The 22,408-nt window shown below is 36.5% G+C and overlaps 1 protein-coding gene across 1 annotated transcript; it reads right to left on the minus strand.

Moving 5' to 3' along the window:
- Positions 1-16,550: 16,550 nt before the first annotated feature.
- LOC110734639 lies at positions 16,551-17,483 on the minus strand. The gene has a single exon (XM_021914795.1). It carries the CDS (start codon positions 17,481-17,483, stop codon positions 16,551-16,553), a length of 933 nt encoding a protein of 310 aa, XP_021770487.1.
- Between the last annotated feature and the right edge of the window lie 4,925 nt (positions 17,484-22,408).

Here is a 22,408-nt window from a genome sequence, read left to right on the forward strand (position 1 = left end):
AAACATTTTCGGATCGGATATCTGATCCGAAAATTTTGGATATCGGATCGGATATCGGATATCAAAAATTTCGATTTCGAATATCCGAATATCCGAAAAAAGTCGGATATCGGATATCGGATTCGATCCGAATATCTGAAGAAAAAAAAACACTTTTTTATTAACATTTTAGAAACATCCAGGTAATTGGTAACCCTAAAGGGCCTAAACTCCCTAAGCCATCCTCCTCTTTCATACTTTCTATTTCTCCTCTACTTTCTCCCTCCTCCCTCCTCCCTCCTCTCTCATCTCAAACCTCCCTCCTCTCTCATCTCAGCCTCCCTCCTCCCTCCTTCCTCCTCTCTCTTCATCTTCTGCAATTCACCTTATACTCACAAACAGGACCAACACTTCTACTCTTCCACCGCATTGAGGAGTTGTTCGCAACGAGGATCAATTCAAATCTGGAGTGTCGGAATTCATCTCCATCTCGTGTCCCGCAGCTTACCTGCAAATGAGCGTCGCAAGCTTGCTTCGGAAATGTTTAAGATCGTGATTTTACAAGTCCACTCTGCTTTCATCATTCATGCTCAAATCTGGAAGATGAAGGTTACAAGTTTGCCATATAAATGGAGTATATTTGTTAGTTAGGCATCAAGTATGTTTACCCAATTCAATTGGGTTTTAGTATTTTACAATTTAGTTAGTAAGTTAATTTTTTTTTTGGGTTAAGCATATTCGGTCATTAATTTGATATCAATTATATTGAAGTACAATCCTTTGAGGCATTGGTTGATGTTGGTTGAGTTTAGTTTTTGATATCATTTTGGTCATTAATTTGATATCAATTATATTTGGTTTAGTTTTTGAGTTGTTTTTTATATCATTTTGGTCATTAACTTGATATCAATTATATTTGGTTTAGTTTTTGAGTTGGTTGATATAGATGTTGCATACTACTAGTACAGTAGTATCATTTTGCTTATTCTGTGTAAAATCTACCTTGAAACTTGTCTGTCTTAAGCCTAAAAACACATTCGATTTTAATATAATTCGTGTGTTGAGTTAAGGTATGGTACTAATAGGATATAGGATATCCGACTTATCCGATCCGAAAATATCGGATATCAAATATCCGGATTTTCGGATACGGATATCCGATCCAAAATCTAATTTCGAATACGGATATCCGATCCGTGCTCAGGCCTAGATAAAAAGACAATTCGGCAACGAACTCTTTATTGTACTTATGGTGGGTTTAAGAAAGTGAAGTCTAATGTTGTGTACCAAAAAAATTAAAGAATTATCATAAAGGTTGCAAAGTGTTTATCTAGTTTGATGTTGATAAGGACACTGGTTTGTATCATGTTGTCAAACATGAAATGGAGCATAATCATAGCAAGGTTCCTGTTTCAAAAAGGCATTTGGTAAGATCTCATAAAAAGGTTGTTCAACATTATGTTTAATATTAAAGAACATTATTCATATAGTAAATGTACATTTGGTATTTTATACTTCATAGGATTTAATTATTATAAATGATCATGCAACTAGAGCTGTCAAAAGCTGACCCAACTCGAAAAATTTACCCGAGTCCAATTATTAACCGACCTGTTTGAAATCGAAAAAATGGTGACTCGAAGCCGATATGACCTGGCCTGAAACTAACCCTAGACCCGAGTTAACCCGAGTATTTGAGACCCGAACCCAAACATAAACCAACCTGGAGATGACCTGACCTAAATATAACCCGTAAATTATTGACCTGAACCGAACATGACCTGAACCGAGACTGACCCAAACCTGTTTTAACCTGTCAAAACCTTAATATTTAACTCAACCTATGACTAACCCGACCTGAATTTAACCCGACTTGTTACTGACCCGACCCGAAATCAACACGACTTGTAATTGACCCGACCCAAATTCAACCCGAATTGTTCCTAACCCATTTCAAACTCAACCTAACCTGTTATTGACTAGCCCAATTTCAAATCACCTTAAATTCAATTTAGACCACCTTATTAATATATAATTATATTTCTAAATTATTTCTACTAAGAATATGATATTCGTCGCGCAAATAGGAATATAAGATAATATTATAAAAAATAAGAATAAGAATTTTGTCTTGGATGCAGGGAGACCAAGTCGGTCCAGCAAAATAAAGAAGCATCATCCTCAAATTTAAGTGTTAAATATAGTATATATTTGTTGTATGGTCAAAGGAAATAATTAGCTTCCTAAATTATAGGCTATAGTTCCCTAGTATGTTGCCATATATATTGTTATATAGTAAAATTAAAGGAGATAATTAGCTTGATAATTATTTGCATATAGTTAGCTAGAATTTAGCCTATGATGATTGACGAAGGCATGTACATTGTATATATGCGGTTATTCTCTTAATAATAAGCAAGGAAAATATTCCCTCAATTTTTCATTAAGAGCCAGATTATATTGGCATAACTGCATAAGCTTGTCTATTATCATTCTAAACTCAATAATAGCCATAAATGTAGTCTTTTAGGGTCTAATTCTAATAACAACTTAGGCTAATGCCTTGAAATTTATTGGCTTTGTGCACTAAAAACTCTACAAGCCAGCAACAAATTGAATAATTAACCAGCTTCCAAGTGAATCCATGTGCATCAATTTCAACCAACTCAATTAAAAATATTTGTCTCACTTAATACTTATACAGATTAGTTCTCCTTAAAATTGGATCATTTTGAAGTGCACCTGCTGGATAATGCACCTGCATGCATATTTAGTTTCATCATTATGCTAAAATCATGATCAACTTACAGGTGTAACATAATAACTAAGCCTAACATAGCTGAAAAATTATTTATGAAGTTGAGTACAAAATGTGCTCAATAACTTAATTAATGTGTCCAAAGAAGTTTAATGTACTATGAGATAACATCAAGAATGTAACATCAGTGATTTACATTACAAGAGAGAATGCCATAAAAAAAATGTATAAAAATTAATGAATACTACTACTTTTTGGATGCATGTGCATTCTTTATTTTAATTTAGTAATTACGATTTACGAATACTACTACTTTTTAAGTGCAAGTTCATTCTATATTTCAATTTAGTAATTACAATTTATGAATACTACTACTTTTTAGGTGCAAGTTCATTCTATATTTCAATTAAGTAATTCCATATAGGAAAAATTCATGGCAATAATCCGACCTTTATCCCATTCTTTTTTAATAATCCGACCTTTGGGGGTCTTTAATTTTTATTGGTTCCATTTGACCAGAAACCGGTTGAAGAGGTAATTTTTTTTTAAAATTTAATTTACACGTGTCACAATTTGATTTGTCCAAAATTAAAAAAAAGATTAAAAAAAAACCACAGCCTTGCCACCACCTTCCCCACCAGCCACCATTCCCTCTCCTCCTCCCCTTCACGCAACTCCCCTCTCCCCTAGCCCAGAAATCGGCTGGCCGGCGTCCAGCTCACCCACCGTCGGCCGAACCACCCCCTATTACTCCGACCTCCCCTTAACTGTCGCCCCACCCATCCAAACGAACCCTAACTCGCGAAAATCGCAGCCCTGAAACCACCCAAACCTGCGAAAGCCGCAGCCCCGAAACATCCACTGTTGCGATTGTTTGCTGGGTGGCGTGAGGTGGTGCTGATTGTGGCTGCTGTGGTGGCAATGAGGGAGCAGGGTTGTGAGTGAGGGAGATGCGGGGGTGGTTCAGTGCTGCTGGTGATGGTAGGGCAAGAGCAGGGGGAGAGGGAAGGGGAAGTAGGCCGACGGCCGCCGGCGCGTCTGCCGGAGCAGGTACCGGTGGCTGGGGGCTGGCCTAGGCTGGTGGCTGGGCGGGCTCCCTGGTGGCTGCTGTTTTTTTTTTGTTATTTTTTTCTGTTTTTTTGTTTTTGGTTTTTTGATTTTTTTTTAATTTTTTTTTTACCAATCACAGGCCGCCACGTGTCATGTAACCTGTTATAACAGGTTACATTACCGGTTATTAAATAATAATCGAAAGGTCGAATTATTAAAAAAGAACGGGCTAAAGGCCAGATTATTGCCATGAATTTTTCCATATAACTATATAAGCTCCTTTAATTGGTCTTTTTTTATTTTCCTAATTTTATTATTCATTTTTCCTATTTAATCTTATTAAACATTTTAAATAATGCCTTCGAATGTTTCAAAAAGAAAAAAAAAATAATGCCATAAAAAAAACGTTAACTCAGATATGAACTTATTAAATACAAAATAGTTTAGATTATTTCAAATAAAATAAGTTTAGAAAAAAAAAAGGTTTAGATAACTTCAAATAAAATAACTCGTATATCTTATTTAAGTAGAAGCATTGTGAATAGAATAGGGACTGAACTTATTTTAACTTATCTAAACTAAACCTATTTTATCCGAATTTATATAAACTTATTGTATTTATCTAAACTTATTTGAGCATGTCATCTCGAATATAAACTTATCTGAAATTGTTATCCCTAAAATGAGTGGAAGTAATGTAAATAGATCAGAATAGTGTTTGAACTTATCTTCTAAAATCCTAAACTAAACCTATCTTATTGGAATTAATATGAACTTATTATATGTATCTTATCTAAACTTATTTGAACTTATTAACTTGATTTAAACTAATCTGAAATTGTTTCCTAAAATGAGTGGAACCAATGAAAATAGATCAGAATAGGGTCTGAACTTATCTTCCAAAAATTTCAACTAAGGTCTCGTTCACTTCACCTTATTTTTGCTGAAATGAAATTATTTTTACTAAACTGAAATTATTTTTACTGAATTGAGATTATTTTTACTGAACTAAAATTATTTTTGCTGAAATGAAATTATTTTTACTGATTCTCTGCTATATTTCTTTTTTAAGGTTTCCGGCTTTTATTGAATTGAACTTATTTTAAATGAAATGAACTTGTTTTTGTTGAACTGAAATTATTTTTACTGAATATTATTTTTGTAAGGTGAAGTGAATAGGGCCTAAACCTATCTTATCGGAATTAATATGAACTTATTATATCTTATCTTAAATTTATATGAACTCATTAGTTTGAATTTGAACTTATATGAAATTATTTATTCTAAAATAAGTGAAAAAAATGTAGGTTAAACTTATCAACTCGAATATGAACTTATTTGAAATTATTTCTCTTACAATAAATGAAGAAATTGATAATGATTAAACGTGAATGCCAATACATGAACTGTTAACAAACTGACTCGAAAAATGTATCCGAACCCGATATGACCCGACCTGAAATCAACTCGAGACCCGGATTAACCCAATATTTGAGACCCGAACCCGAACATGACTCGACTTTGAAATGACCTTACCGGATTATAACCCACAAATTATTGACTTGAACTGAACTCGACTCGAACTCGAGAATGACTCGACTTGAAAATGACCCGACTTGATTATAACCCGCAAATTATTGACTTGAATCGAACCCGACTCAAACCCGAGAATGACCCTAACTCGTTTTAATCTGTTAAAATCTTGAATTAAACCCAACCTATTATTCACCCGACCCGAATGTAACTCGACCTATTATTGACCCGACCTAAACCCGATAAGATGTATGACCCGACTCAAGCATGACCCAACCCGAACCCGACCTGCATAGGTTACGACATTAAACTGAATTGACCCCAGCCAAGTTGACCTGACCCACACTAACCCGACCCAAACCCGACTCGTTGACCCGAATTGATAGCTCTACATGAAACTAGGGATGGAAATGAGTCTAAGACTCGACCCAGACCCGGTTAGAACCGACCCATATTTTAAGGTGTGGGTCCTCAAATTTTAGACCCAATGGATTTGGATTGGATCTGGCCTGGGTCTAAGTGCTCTGGGTCTGAACTTTTCAGACCCAGATCCGATCCATAGACCCGAAGATTTTTTTTTAAAATAATTAAATAAGTCATAAATTATCTAATTTAAAGAATTAGATAAAATAAAAACCTAAAGAACCTAGCTCCAAACTACCGCCGCCACTCCTCCAAGGGCTCCAAGTCAAACAGCTCCTAGCTTCTAGTCTCGTCAAGTCTATCGTATGTTTAGTAGTATATTTTTTTAATGTATCTTTTTATTTTTTATTTTTCTTAAGAAGTTTATTTTAATATGCACTATATAACAAGGTTGTTTAATGTCTATTTATAGTCATACAAGTAATAGGATAATTATTATATTAAAAATATAAGTAATAAAAAAATTAAAAACATTACAGTTAGACCCATTTTGGCCCCGTTTTAGAACCAAGTGGATTTGAGTCTGATTTATTTAGACCCAGTGGATCTGGGTCGAATCTGGGTCTTGTCAGACCCGACCCAGATCCGACCCATTGTCATCTCTACATGCAAGTATATGAAAAGAACATTTTACTGTATTTTAATGTATATTGTACTTTTTGCTAATGAACATATATGTTATAATGTTGCTTACAGGTTAGCGAGGATCAAATTGTCATTGTATCTAACTTCATTTTGTTTTTCACTACAACACCATAACCACATAAATCGCAAATTAATTCCCAAAAAAAAACAAAAAATTTAACCAAAACTTACAATTTTGAACCAAATTACAAAAAACAAACACTCGAACTCAAAATAAACAAGTATGAATGTCGAATTTGGTCTTACCTTTCATTTTTGTCTGTCATCTTAAACAATTTTGGACTCACAATTTCGAATTTCTTGAAATTTTGCTTAGGGTTTGGCCAATTTAAATGGGTGTGAAGGTTTTTTTGGGGAGAGAACTTCTAGAGAGAGAAAGTGAACTTTTGGTAAAAAAAATAAAATAAAATAAAATGATTTGTAATAAATGTATGGTGAAAAAAAAAATTCTACTTATCTATTTCCTTTTTTACTAAACTGATGCACAAAAATCTCGCTTACATTATAAATGAACACTATTCTCTTATATGCCCATGTACATTGGGATATATCTTCATGTACATTCTGACTTTTAAAAAATTGTTTATTCAATTTCGTACCTAGGATTTGATGTGGGAATACGGCTACGAAACAACTAAATTAAAATAAAGAGTGTTGGATGTGGAAAGTAAATGGCGCAAAAATAAAGAAAGAGAGAGAGGAGACACGATTGACGCGGAAAACCTCAATGAAGGTGGGTAAAAACCGCGGGTGGCAATGAGTCCACCAATCTATTATATTACAGGCATAAAGCCAATGATTACAATTACATTGTATGTTTAATATGTGTAATATATAAAATAACATAATTGAATGAAGATATCTTGGACGTAGGCTTCGTAACATAGCAAGGAGGGTATTTTTATGGTATTATATACTTAGGAAAATAGTATATCATCCGAGGTGAAATTGGCATGGAAATAGTAGTTTTACTCCTTGTAGAATAAAGACATGGGAAGCTAAGTGAAAAGAAGATACGTGGATACTTGTAGAGGATTAGCATATCATGTAGGATTAGAATATAGTAGTTGGCTAGGAACTCTTTTAGTGGATGTCTAAGTGGATGATAAAATGAAAGAAGTAGTCTGTATGTAGTTGGCGAGAGGTTGTAAACGTGTAGTTGAATAATCGTTGATCTGTACACCCGGGTGTACCATGAGCGCATGGTACACCTGGGCAAAAACAACGCTGCCCAAAAAATAAAACGCAGGCAACAAACAAATTAAAAAAACGCGGAAAGAACATGTTGCTTTGTAACAAAGAACATTCAGTTGAAAAAGAACATGTGGATGTGAAACAAAGAACGCGAGTTTTTTAGGTATATTCATTAAATTTCGGAAAGGAATCAACCAAATCCCACATTAATTGATACAATCTTTTTTTAAAAAAAAAATTAGGATTCTAGAATAATTTTCTCTTTCCAAAATTATTTTCTTCAAAATATTTCAAGATTTTATTTTTAAAATTAAAATTCAAAAATTCATTTTCATATTTAAAAATTTCAATTACCAATATTTTATTTGATTTTCTTAAATTAAAAAAATCTCTACCAAAATCAATCATATTCTTTCAACAATTTTTTATTTTTTATAATTTAATTATTATAATATTCGTTATAATAATAATGGTCATGTGTAATTCTTGTAAGTATATTTTTATAATGTTCTTTATCAGAAAATATGATGTACTTTATTTTTGTATGTAAAGTACAATTAATTATTAGCACTATTTTTCTTCCATATGTCCACTATTAATATTATGATTTTTATTAGATCTTTTGATAAAATATATTAAATGTCCATGTTCTCTAACTGTAATTGTAATGTACATTTATTGTCATATAATATCCATTGCTTATTGTGAAAATGTTCTTAAAATTTTTGTTTGGACCATCCTTGTTAAATTTAAATATTTTAGTTTAAGTAGTGCTTATTACATAAAATAATCATGTTCTTTATAAATGTTATAGATGTTCTTTGGATCTGAAGACCAATCATCAATATATGCTGTCCAAAAAAAAAATATCTCCATTAACCATCGTGATCCTGAAAAAATAAATGTACACACTTATTTAATGTTATTAACATAAAAAAATATAAATTTAATAAATAATTTTGAAGATGAATAGTTTAATAATTAAAACTGACGTAAAAACTAATTTTAAAATAATATGTGCTATATCACTCAATACCCAAAAGAATATAAGAGTTAAAACAAATGAACATGAACATAGAAGAACATATTATTCAAGTAAAAAGAACATAATTCATATTATTGAAACACAAAGAACATTATACCTTAAAGAACATAATTTGTAATGTAAAGAACATATAGTTTAGACTCAAAGAACATATTAATCGGACTTTTCATTACAATTAACAAATTGAATGCATGATAAAGGAACATTCATCATAATCAGAAGAACATCATCTTCAACCTTTGAAAATAATACCAAAAAAAAAAAACCAATTCCCTTTGATTATGAAATAATCCACAAATTATGAAATTTAATAATTTAAGATAACATTATCATTAGCATCAACATCGTAATTATAATTATAAAATTCTAATACAAAAAAACTCTAAAACAAAAAATTACATTCACATTTGATTATGAAATCCTCAAAGTCATCTTCATTATTAACCAAATCTTCATTCTTATACGTATTATCAACAAATTTGTAATGGAATCATGTCGAATTTCTTACACCCTGCCATTAATTTTAGCTGCTAAAAATTTTCTCTCTCTGGAAATTCTCTCTATATTTCGAAATTGTAATTATATCTCTCCAAAAATATCAAATCTATTTTTGAAAACTATTAATATGGAGAATAACTAACAAATCCCTTAAATTAAGGAGGAATCATTTTAAAAAAAAAAAAAAACTAATTTGAAGAATGCCTTTATTTTCTACAGGGTGTACCATGAGCATGGTACACCCAGGTGTACTATGCAAATTTCAGTAGTTGAATGGAGTTTAGGGGAGGAAGGCTCTTCAATTTATAAGGCTTTGGATAGGTTGTTGGAGAGTAGTGAGGGTGCCCTCCATGAAAATAGGAGATAGTGGTTATTCACTCTTTTACTTGGTCTTCTGCTGAATGTAGACATTATGGAGTGTACATACGATCAACGACTTTAATAGAGTTCATCTTAGCAAGAGAGGTTATCTCCTTGATTTTATGGAGTATGGCTAACTAACTTGACCCATTCCACCGTTCTTGGCCGTCGGTCATTGACTATCATCATCGGTCAACCAATGCACAAAATTACCCCATAACAATTACCAGGCTTATGTCGTTTTGGAGCGTATGTACAATTCGGCCAGTACATACCAAGTATTATATTGTTCTAGGGAAAAATTGCCAAACTAAGCGTTTTTGGGAAACTATTTCCCAAACTAGACGCGTGGCAAAACTATTTACCAAACTAAGCTTTCAGGGTAAAACGCCAATCAGGATGGCGTTTTACCCTGGGCAATTTTGCTTTTTAATTTTTAGTCAAGGAAAATATGCCATCAAGGGTGGCGTTTTATTCCTGGGCAATTTAAAAAAAAAAAAAACACATTTACAAAAAACCCCTAACGCCGTTGGCGTTTTACCCTGAGTGATTTTTTAGAAAATAATTTACCCATAATAAAAACGCCACCATGATTGGCGTTTTACTTCCCCCCTAAAGTGCCACCATGGTTGGCGTTTTATCTGCAATACCTGCACACAAACACAGCTGCACAGCAACAGCAACAACAACCACAGGAGCTGCAACAACAACAGCAGCAACAACCACAACAACAACAGCAACATCAACAACTACAACAACAGAAACAATGACAACCCCAACAAGAGCATCAACAACAATCACAACAACTACTACAACCTTAACAACAACAACCACAACAATAACTGCAACAATAACTGCAACAACATCAACAGCATTAACAACACTAGCAACAACAACAAAAACAACCAATACAATGAAAAGAATGAATGCGTATGGTGAAGTTGATAATGTAAAGAAAATGAACTAAAAAGGTCAGTAAAATTGATAATATTTGTTTGGATACAATGTACTATAGAATTTGATTACAACTAACAAAAGAAGTTCTAAGATCCTGATTCATCTATTGTATGTAAGTGTTGTCTATCCAATCGCGGTCTTCTACGACGGTAGCACTGAGATACTGTTGTGAAAGGATCTGGGGCAGAGGTCTGGGGAGGAGTCTGTTGGCTGGAAGATGGTCATTCCAGAGATGAGTATGGCGCAGACATGTGGATGGCGATATCTTCCTGATCATCAAAAAACTGGGGGGACCCTGTAGGGGACGTGAGAGTCTGTCCCCTACTACTGCTGCCTACCTCACGGTGTGAACGGCGGTGTGATTGGTCCCGGCCCTGGGGGATAGCACACGGGGGTCGACCACCCAATCTACCACCGTGGTGGCTAGAGGTGTCCACCGTGCGAGTCGTGCGAGCTGGGTTAGGGTTAGGTGGGTCGCGGGTTGGGGTTTCATGACACACGGCACGACACACGTAGGGTAGGGTGGGCCGGGTCGTGGGTTGGGTCGGAGAAGTTGGACACACCAGGGTTAGGTTCGTGGGTTAGACGAGTCGTGGGTGGGTCGAGCTGGGTTTGTGGGTTAGACGGATCGTGGGTGGGTCGAGCTGGGTTTGTGGGTTAGACGGGTCATGGGTGGGTCGAGCTAGGTTCGTGGGTTAGACGGGTCAAGGTGGGTTAGTGAGTTAGGGTGGGTCGAAGGGTGGGTTAGTGGGTTAGGGTCGGGTGGGTTAGTGGGTTAGGGTCGGGTGGGTTAGTGGGTTAGGGTCGGTTGGGTTTGTGGGTTAGGTGGGTTAGGGTCGGGTGGGTTTGTGGGTTAGGGTCGGGTGGGTTCGTGGGTTAGGGTCGGGTGGGTTGTGTGGTGTTTTAATTTTTACAAAATTAACAATTTGATGGCTTGCTCTTAATTAAGATGCCTACGTATCCTTATATTATAAAATAAGGAATCAAAGCCAGCGTAGTTCTTATATTGTACTTCTTTTGAAATTTGGGGGGGGGGGGGCTTGGACCTATCTTTAGAAAACTAAAATTTAATTTTGCAATTAAATTGTAATTTTCGAAAAATAAGTTGCCTACGTATCCCGAAAGAATCAAAGCCCACGTAGTTCTTAGCGTACCTGATTTAGACTTTTCTAGCCACCCATGTTTGTTGCATCATCATCCCCGGAAGCTGCATCATCCGTTGACGACTCCAATATCATCACAGGATCATCTTCATCGTCTTCGTCTTCCTTTAAACCTTGAGTTCTTCTTTCAGCTTGATCCCAATCTTTCTTACAAACACAAATTTGAATGCTTTCCGGAGTTAAGCGAGATCTTTTTTCATCTAACACTCTTCTACCTGCACTAAAAGCAGACTCGGAAGCAACAGATGAAGCAGGAACTGCAAGTATATCTTTTGCAATTCTCGCCAATATAGGAAAACTTTTTTTATGTTCTTGCCACCATTTTATAATTTGAAAGTTGTTGTTGGTCTCATGTTGATATGACAAATAATCATTAATAGCAAGTGTTGAAGAAGATGATGATGAGAATGATGTAGATGCTTTGTGTTTTTTTTTCATAACTTTATCAAGAAAACCAAATCTAGAATCGGAAGTGCTAGTAGTAGTTGGTGTTGCCAAATCAAAACCATAAATAGATGCATAATGATCATAAAGGTCTCCCAAAACAGATTTGCATTTGTTAATATATTCACTAACATCATAATCGATACTTAAACTTGTATAATAAAATTCTAAAAGATTTTCCAAACCTTCAGCTTTGACACCGGGGTCAAGAATAGCAGCAATTCCATAAATGATTGGAAATTCACTAAAATAAGTATGCCACTTACGTTTCATGCTATCAAGAACGGGACGAAGTCCATCAATCTTCATATGCTCTTCGATGGTGTGAACAACTTTAACACACTCAATTATGACTAAATGAACGTTAGGCTCATAAATATAAGAGAAAATATGAGTTGCACTATCAAAAGCATTTAAAACATCACGAACAAAAGAAGCATTAGTCCAATGACTTTCGGTTATTAACTCAGTAGGATCAACACGAGTCTCATTGTAAAGTTGGGTCAAAATATCACGATACTTTATAGCATCACTCAACAACTTGAAAGTAGAATTCCAACGGGTAGGGGTATCAATAGACCATTGTCTTTTCTTAAGACCTCTCTCTTTACACATAGCTATGTACTTTCTTCTAACTGACTGAGTAATCCTAATCCATTTTATAACTGTTCTAATTGGGTTTAGCAATGGTTGCAACTCAGCGAGACCCTCTTGAACAGACAAATTCAAAATATGAGCACAACATCTAACATGCAAGAGACTACCACCCAACAACAAATTCAACTCGGAGTCATTTTTCAAATAGTCAATACACTTTGTGTTTGCAGTTGCATTATCAAGAGACAAAGAAAAAACTTTATTATTCAAGTGAAATTCTTTTAAACAATCCAAAATACGAACTTTGATGTTAAAACCGGTATGCCTTTCTTCCATAGCTTGAAAACATAGTATACGTTTTTGAATAAACCAATCATCATCCACCCAATGAGCAGTAATGCAAAGAAAAGGTTCGCCAAAACTAGAAGTCCATGTATCACTTGTAAAACTAACACGACCATCAAAAGTACGAAATAATTCAATCAAACCACTCCTATACTTATAATAAGAAGTTTGTGTATAACGTCTTAGGGTATTTCGGGGGACACGAGTAAATGCAGGTTGTAATGCAACTTTATTAAAATGCTCAACGTTTGCATTTTCACCGTAACTAAAAGGGTATTCATTAGCAATAACTAAAGTACTCATTTCATCAATCATTCTATCTTTATTATAAATGAAAGGTGTACCTCCGCCGGGTTGGTTCATGTATCCACCCAATTGTGTTTGGACGCCACCCCCCGAAGGACGGGGGCCATTTTCGAACAAGTCGTGTTTATTTTGCAAATGCCGACTCAAGGTTCCGGTTCCATCTCCCGTTTTCCAATTATATGACTTGACATTTGCACCTAGCGCCTTGCAAACTAGGCATGTACACGTGAACCTCTTTGGTTGACCAGGTTGCCATCCCGGGGGTGTGACCTCAACTCGTTCAAAATGTTTCCACACCCAAGAAAAATGTGCTCGACCTCTACTTTCACCGCCACCACCTTTCATAAATCAAATTATTAAAATTAATTTTTAAATGCTATTCATGAAAATAAGCTTTTAAATTTTAAATATTTTAATTATACTTATTTAAACGCATTTTTCATGGTAATTAACTAATTGTAAATCATAGAAAATTGGAAACTAAACTAACTTTATAATCATTAATAATAGTTTTTTTAAATATTCATAACAATAAAAATTTAATTAGAAATTACCTTGAGATGAAGGTTGAGATGTTGGTTGCGATGGAGGTGGCATAGTTGAACTTGATGATTGGTGGGACTCGTGGGAGAAATGTTGTGGTGGAGACGTTTGAATATTTTGCCTATCTCCTAAACCATAATCTCCATATTCATTGACAAATTGGTTTAAATTTTCCGTATTAATTTCATACGAAAAATTTGCACCACCACTCCTTTGGCTACCACTTCGACCACCACTTTGACTCCTTCCCATTCCTCCTCTTGAGCTCAATTTTTTTTTTGTATGATTACTAATTATAATATGGAGAAGAACTTTTTTTTTTTAGAATCTTAAGAATACTAATAATAATATTAAGGAGATTTTTTTTAACAAAAATATAACTCTATATAACACTTGAGAATTTGAGAACAATAAGAATTTTTAAGTAAGAGAGAAAGAAAGCTTGAATTTGTGTGGAAATTTGAGTGAAATGGAATTGGTATTTATAGGAAAAATAGAATGGATGATCATACACTTAAAAAACTAGCCGTTAGATACAAAAAACTAGCCGTTAGATACAAAAAACTAGCCGTTTTTTTTTTAAAATGGATGTTAGGCCGTGCGGGCCGTGCGGGTCGTGCGAATTGTGCGGGCCGTGCGGGTTGTGCGGGCCGTGCGGGTTGTGCCGGCCGTGCGGGTTGGGTGGGTCATGCGTGCGGGTTGGGTGGGTCATGCGTGCGGGTTAGGTGGGTTGGCTCGTGCGGGTTGGGTGGGTCATTCGTGCGGGTGGGCCGTGCGGGCTGGGTTGTGCCAGGTGGGTCGGGTTAGGTGGGTTCACGGGCTAGGTGTGTCGAATTAAATGAGTCAAAACGGGTTGTGCGATTTGGGTCGAATCAAACGGGTTAAACTGAGCTGGGTTGAAATGGGTTGTGTCGAAAATTTTGGACCCACGACACAACCCGGATTAAATCCGAGCTGTGCCGGTCTGTGCCGGATTGAAACCGGGTCGGACCCACGTGACCCACCAGCCGTGCGAGTTAGGGTGGGCTGGGTCCAACCCGGCCCACTGGCCACCTCTAGTGGTGGCAACGTGCTGCCTACAAACCAAGCAACATGCTGGATCACCCTATACAACAACAAAAAATAAATTGTTGGATCAGTTAACCAAATAAATGCCAAACACAATAAATATTTGGTAGATGAAAACTTACTGTCTGCTCCCAAACGTCACGGCTCCGATGGGTATCCTGAAGTGTCAGCACTGAAAGGTAAGCTGGTCTTGGGTCATGTCGTGTCTGCCCCTGATCCTGTCCCTCCATGATCTCTGTTCAGCGTACAATGTAAAACAAAAAGTCAGCTACATCCTACTTGAACACATACACACAACATGGTATTAAAATAATACATAAACTAACACCACTACCGGTCACCGTCCGTTTGAAAAGGGCAAGATCTCTTATTGTGTCCTTCCTGACGGCAACGACTACATTTGCTTGGTGGACGATTAGTCTCATCCATTTCATTTTGTATACGCTTCGACTTTGGACGACCATGTCCTCGGACCATGCTCTCATCAGGAATGATTTTAGGCCCTCTGTATGACCTCCACGTCGTCTCACAAGGAATAGGCCAGAACTATGGGGCATAAGTATTTGCATACGCCTCTGATCGTAGGAAACTGTCCACCCATGGTTCCTCAGAAACTGAATACTTAAGACACACGTCTAGAACATGAGAATATGGTAGGTGAAATATCATCGGTTTGTTGCATGTACATGTTCTCAAATTAAAGTTAACAGTATGCTTATGACCCCCTTTTCTCCCTATCCTTTCTCCTCGGTGTGTTTTTACTTGGTATATAACAAGCTGACGGCTATAAACATCCATTGTATGGTATTTTTCCTTTCTATTATTCTTCTCCAAAATGGCGGTGACCTTAGGTGAGTATGCATATCCGTCAGCATTCCTAGCAAGTGAACTATCTCTGCTTCTGTTAAAGTACTTGTTAACTCTGTGGAAAGTTAACTCGACAAGGGACATGATCGGTAGAAAACGTGCTCCCTTCAACACATTGTTAAAAGTTTCTGAGAAATTTTTAGTAATATACCATGCCTCCAACCAGCGTCATGAAACAAGGACCATCTGTGAAACGGCACATCCGTAATGTACTCTAGGGACTTAACAGAAGCTTCACCGATAGAACGCATATCTTCAACCAATTTTTTTCTTGGCGTTGGTATGCAGCAGCCTTGAACTTGTCTCTCATGTTGTTGTTTTTCACGTGGGTCCCCAAGTTAGAGGCCATGTGTCGAACGCAAAACCTGTGAAAGGCCTGTGGCTCATGAAATCCAACATCCGGGTTAGTCATTGCAGCAGTAATCCCTGCATGTCGGTCAAATATAACACATAGGCCCTCTCGATCAGTAACATGAACCCGAATGCAGCTTAGAAACCAGGACCAACTCGAGGTGTTTTCCCCTTCAACTATTGCAAATGCTAGAGGAAATACCTGAAAATTAGCATCAACACTTGTAGCAACCAAAAGTGTGCCTTTATATTTCCCATACAAGTGTGTCCCATCAATAAACAACACGGGCATGCAGTGTTTGAACGCATCGATGCAAGGCTTAAAGGCTCAAAACACTCGTTTAAATACCTCCATGTTGCTGTAATAAACGCCTTCAACAATAGCTTTGTATTTCCACAGAACTACAGTGTCTGGGTTCGACTCCTAGAGGGCTTGCATGAATGAAGGAAGTCTGCTGTACGAACTCTCCCAATCCCCAAAAATTTCCGCAATCGCTTTCTGTTTGGCATACCACGCTCTTCGATATGGAACATCGAATTGAAATTTGTTGGAGATGATGTGTTGTATGAACTCAACTCTCAAACATGGATCTTTCTGCACAAACGATTTCACATAGTCACAGATAACAGAGGAGTCCAAGTGTCGGTGATCTCTAGGCGAAACTTCATTCACACAATTGTCGCGATGTGGGCCCTTATAAGATACGATCTTAAAGGCATGTGTGGTTAGATTTGTTTTTGTACCACGTAGCGACCAACCACACCCCCTCTTGCATTTTAAATGAAGGAGATTCTCATTCGACGTCACTGTGGTGTAGAAATGATTTCGTTCTATGGAATACAATTTCACCATTTCCTGCAGCGCTTTCTTATTGTCGAAAATCATGCCCTTCTCAAATTCTCCCCCGACACGAAACGAACACTGGCTCCCCGAATCACCCCAATGTATGTCCACCTCATAGTTCTCGTTTATTTGACTGAACCAAGGTAATGGAGTTCTAGCAACAACATCATCCACAGACAAATTGTTGTTTATAACATCTTCTTCATCTCCGTCTTCACCCTCGTCGTTTGTGTCATTATACATATCAAGAACAGACAACTCGTTGTTTATAACAAGTTCAGCATTCACCAAAGTTTGAAACGGTGGTGTTTGAACATGTTCTTGCGTGGGAGAGTAACTTTGCAACTGCATCGATGATGAAATGTCATTGTTTGAGGTAGATGGATCAGGTTGCTGCATTGACCCCAACGCCGTAAATTGTGAACTGAATGGAATGTCAAATTGATCGTCGTGTAACATTCTACTGAAAGAACCCATTCCATATTTAGATGATGGAATGTTATATGCGGGCATTTGTAGAGAGCTTGCATTGTATGATGGAAGAAATGTTGGTTGTTGAGTACATACAGGCACCGTTTCCACATACAAATCAGTAGGAAGAGACCTATTGCAACGACACCCCTCAAAACCTCCAAATGGTCGTCATTCAAAACAGGTAAGATTTGAATCCCGCTAACACTTTCAAACCTCATTTTGATGTTCAGTTCAACACTTGTTGGGTTTGAACCAATTATAGTATAAACTTTCTTCAACAAATCATTGTAAGTCATACAAGGTTTCAATGCCAGCGGTTCCATTTTTCCTCCTCTATACTCGACATTGGGTCCGACACACAAAATTTCACCCCCCCCAACGGCATAACAACACAATCAATTATGAAGCCATGTTCTACATAACAATCGGACCACATATTAGGTGACACATATGCACAACTAAAACCACAATGATTCTATTAAATCCCCAAGCAAAGCGTATATACAACGTAGTGTTCAACAACGTACTAACTTACCTACTTAATCAACAATGTAAGATACATTTAAATGTACTTAACTCAACAATGTAGTTCGTAATTCCCAAAATGCTTCATATATGTAGTTCAACAACTAAATGCTTCATATAAATTATACAACATACATATAACTATACTTAATTTCAATAATTAAACAAAAATGTATTATTTAGTTATACATATTTCGCATACTTGAACAACACTATAGTACATACATTGTAAATTACAAACATAAATTCCCAAAAACATCATACACAAGTAAAATAGTTAAATTCAAGACATACCTCAATTTCGATGAAAGTAGGGCGTAACAGTGTTGAACAAGGAGGATTAATTTTTATTGACTATGATGCAAAACTAAGCTATGGAATGTGATGAAATTGCTTCAAATATGGAGAATTGGAATTTGCTATGCGCGGGGTTAGGGTTTGCAATTTGGGGGTTTGGTTGAATAATGAAGAACAGCGAAATATGCTGCTGAAATACCCGACCTTAAAACGCCAACGACGTTAGCGCTTTTGTGTAAAAGATAAAACGCCAACGGCGTTAGCGTTTTTGTGTAAATGTGTTTTTTTTTTTTAAATTTCCCTATAAATAAAACGCCACCCTTGATGGCGTTTTTTCCTTGACTAAAAATTAAAAAGAAAAAAAAAATGCCCAGGGTAAAAACGTCATCCTGGTTGGCGTTTTACCCTGTAAGCTTAGTTTGGTAAATAGTTTTGCCACGCGTCTAGTTTGAAATTGTTTCCCAAAAACGCTTAGTTTGGCAATTTTTCCTTGTTCTAGCTATTACTTAAGTGTATATGTTCATTACACCTAAACTATAGTTGATGTTGTTGAGTTCAATTTCGCCTAGTTTAAACAAATGGGCCCACTTAGCCAGTGGATCGGGTCCAATGGCCACCCCTAGCTAGAGGTGGCCAGTGGGCCGGGTTGGACCCAGCCCACCCTAACTCGCACGGCTGGTGGGTCACGTGGGTCCGACCCGGTTTCAATCCGGCACAGCCCGGCACAGCTCGGATTTAATCCGGGTTGTGTCGTGGGTCCAAAATTTTCGACACAACCTATTTCAACCCAGCTCAGTTTAACCCGTTTGATTCGACCCAAATCGCACAACCCGTTTTGACTCATTTAATTCGACACACCTAGCCCGTGAACCCACCTAACCCGACCCACCTGGCACAACCCAGCCCGCACGGCCCACCCGCACGAATGACCCACCCAACCCGCACGAGCCAACCCACCTAACCCGCACGCATGCACCCAACCCGCACGCATGACCCACCCAACCCGCACGGCCGGCACAACCCGCACGGCCCGCACAACCCGCACGGCCCGCACAGCCCGCACAATTCGCACGACCCGCACGGCCTAACATCCATTTTTAAAAAAAAAAACGGCTAGTTTTTTGTATCTAACGACTAGTTTTTTGTATCTAACGGCTAGTTTTTTAAGTGTATGATCATCCATTCTATTTTTCCTATAAATACCAATTCCATTTCACTCAAATTTCCACACAAATTCAAGCTTTCTTTCTCTCTTACTTAAAAATTCTTATTGTTCTCAAATTCTCAAGTGTTATATAGAGTTATATTTTTGTTAAAAAAAATCTCCTTAATATTATTATTAGTATTCTTAAGATTCTAAAAAAAAAAAAGTTCTTCTCCATATTATAATTAGTAATCATACAAAAAAAAAATGAGCTCAAGAGGAGGAATGGGAAGGAGTCAAAGTGGTGGTCGAAGTGGTAGCCAAAGGAGTGGTGGTGCAAATTTTTCGTATGAAATTAATACGGAAAATTTAAACCAATTTGTCAATGAATATGGAGATTATGGTTTAGGAGATAGGCAAAATATTCAAACGTCTCCACCACAACATTTCTCCCACGAGTCCCACCAATCATCAAGTTCAACTATGCCACCTCCATCGCAACCAACATCTCAACCTTCATCTCAAGGTAATTTCTAATTAAATTTTTATTGTTATGAATATTTAAAAAAACTATTATTAATGATTATAAAGTTAGTTTAGTTTCCAATTTTCTATGATTTACAATTAGTTAATTACCATGAAAAATGCGTTTAAATAAGTATAATTAAAATATTTAAAATTTAAAAGCTTATTTTCATGAATAGCATTTAAAAATTAATTTTAATAATTTGATTTATGAAAGGTGGTGGCGGTGAAAGTAGAGGTCGAGCACATTTTTCTTGGGTGTGGAAACATTTTGAACGAGTTGAGGTCACACCCCCGGGATGGCAACCTGGTCAACCAAAGAGGTTCACGTGTACATGCCTAGTTTGCAAGGCGCTAGGTGCAAATGTCAAGTCATATAATTGGAAAACGGGAGATGGAACCGGAACCTTGAGTCGGCATTTGCAAAATAAACACGACTTGTTCGAAAATGGCCCCCGTCCTTCGGGGGGTGGCGTCCAAACACAATTGGGTGGATACATGAACCAACCCGGCGGAGGTACACCTTTCATTTATAATAAAGATAGAATGATTGATGAAATGAGTACTTTAGTTATTGCTAATGAATACCCTTTTAGTTACGGTGAAAATGCAAACGTTGAGCATTTTAATAAAGTTGCATTACAACCTGCATTTACTCGTGTCCCCCGAAATACCCTAAGACGTTATACACAAACTTCTTATTATAAGTATAGGAGTGGTTTGATTGAATTATTTCGTACTTTTGATGGTCGTGTTAGTTTTACAAGTGATACATGGACTTCTAGTTTTGGCGAACCTTTTCTTTGCATTACTGCTCATTGGGTGGATGATGATTGGTTTATTCAAAAACGTATACTATGTTTTCAAGCTATGGAAGAAAGGCATACCGGTTTTAACATCAAAATTCGTATTTTGGATTGTTTAAAAGAATTTCACTTGAATAATAAAGTTTTTTCTTTGTCTCTTGATAATGCAACTGCAAACACAAAGTGTATTGACTATTTGAAAAATGACTCCGAGTTGAATTTGTTGTTGGGTGGTAGTCTCTTGCATGTTAGATGTTGTGCTCATATTTTGAATTTGTCTGTTCAAGAGGGTCTCGCTGAGTTGCAACCATTGCTAAACCCAATTAGAACAGTTATAAAATGGATTAGGATTACTCAGTCAGTTAGAAGAAAGTACATAGCTATGTGTAAAGAGAGAGGTCTTAAGAAAAGACAATGGTCTATTGATACCCCTACCCGTTGGAATTCTACTTTCAAGTTGTTGAGTGATGCTATAAAGTATCGTGATATTTTGACCCAACTTTACAATGAGACTCGTGTTGATCCTACTGAGTTAATAACCGAAAGTCATTGGACTAATGCTTCTTTTGTTCGTGATGTTTTAAATGCTTTTGATAGTGCAACTCATATTTTCTCTTATATTTATGAGCCTAACGTTCATTTAGTCATAATTGAGTGTGTTAAAGTTGTTCACACCATCGAAGAGCATATGAAGATTGATGGACTTCGTCCCGTTCTTGATAGCATGAAACGTAAGTGGCATACTTATTTTAGTGAATTTCCAATCATTTATGGAATTGCTGCTATTCTTGACCCCGGTGTCAAAGCTGAAGGTTTGGAAAATCTTTTAGAATTTTATTATACAAGTTTAAGTATCGATTATGATGTTAGTGAATATATTAACAAATGCAAATCTGTTTTGGGAGACCTTTATGATCATTATGCATCTATTTATGGTTTTGATTTGGCAACACCAACTACTACTAGCACTTCCGATTCTAGATTTGGTTTTCTTGATAAAGTTATGAAAAAAAAACACAAAGCATCTACATCATTCTCATCATCATCTTCTTCAACACTTGCTATTAATGATTATTTGTCATATCAACATGAGACCAACAACAACTTTCAAATTATAAAATGGTGGCAAGAACATAAAAAAAGTTTTCCTATATTGGCGAGAATTGCAAAAGATATACTTGCAGTTCCTGCTTCATCTGTTGCTTCCGAGTCTGCTTTTAGTGCAGGTAGAAGAGTGTTAGATGAAAAAAGATCTCGCTTAACTCCGGAAAGCATTCAAATTTGTGTTTGTAAGAAAGATTGGGATCAAGCTGAAAGAAGAACTCAAGGTTTAAAGGAAGACGAAGACGATGAAGATGATCCTGTGATGATATTGGAGTCGTCAACGGATGATGCAGCTTCCGGGGATGATGATGCAACAAACATGGGTGGCTAGAAAAGTCTAAATCAGGTACGCTAAGAACTACGTGGGCTTTGATTCTTTCGGGATACGTAGGCAACTTATTTTTCGAAAATTACAATTTAATTGCAAAATTAAATTTTAGTTTTCTAAAGATAGGTCCAAGCCCCCCCCCCCAAATTTCAAAAGAAGTACAATATAAGAACTACGCTGGCTTTGATTCCTTATTTTATAATATAAGGATACATAGGCATCTTAATTAAGAGCA

The sequence above is a fragment of the Chenopodium quinoa genome, unplaced genomic scaffold (genome assembly GCF_001683475.1).
Source record: "Chenopodium quinoa cultivar QQ74 unplaced genomic scaffold, ASM168347v1, whole genome shotgun sequence".
Taxonomy (NCBI): Eukaryota; Viridiplantae; Streptophyta; class Magnoliopsida; order Caryophyllales; family Amaranthaceae; genus Chenopodium; species Chenopodium quinoa.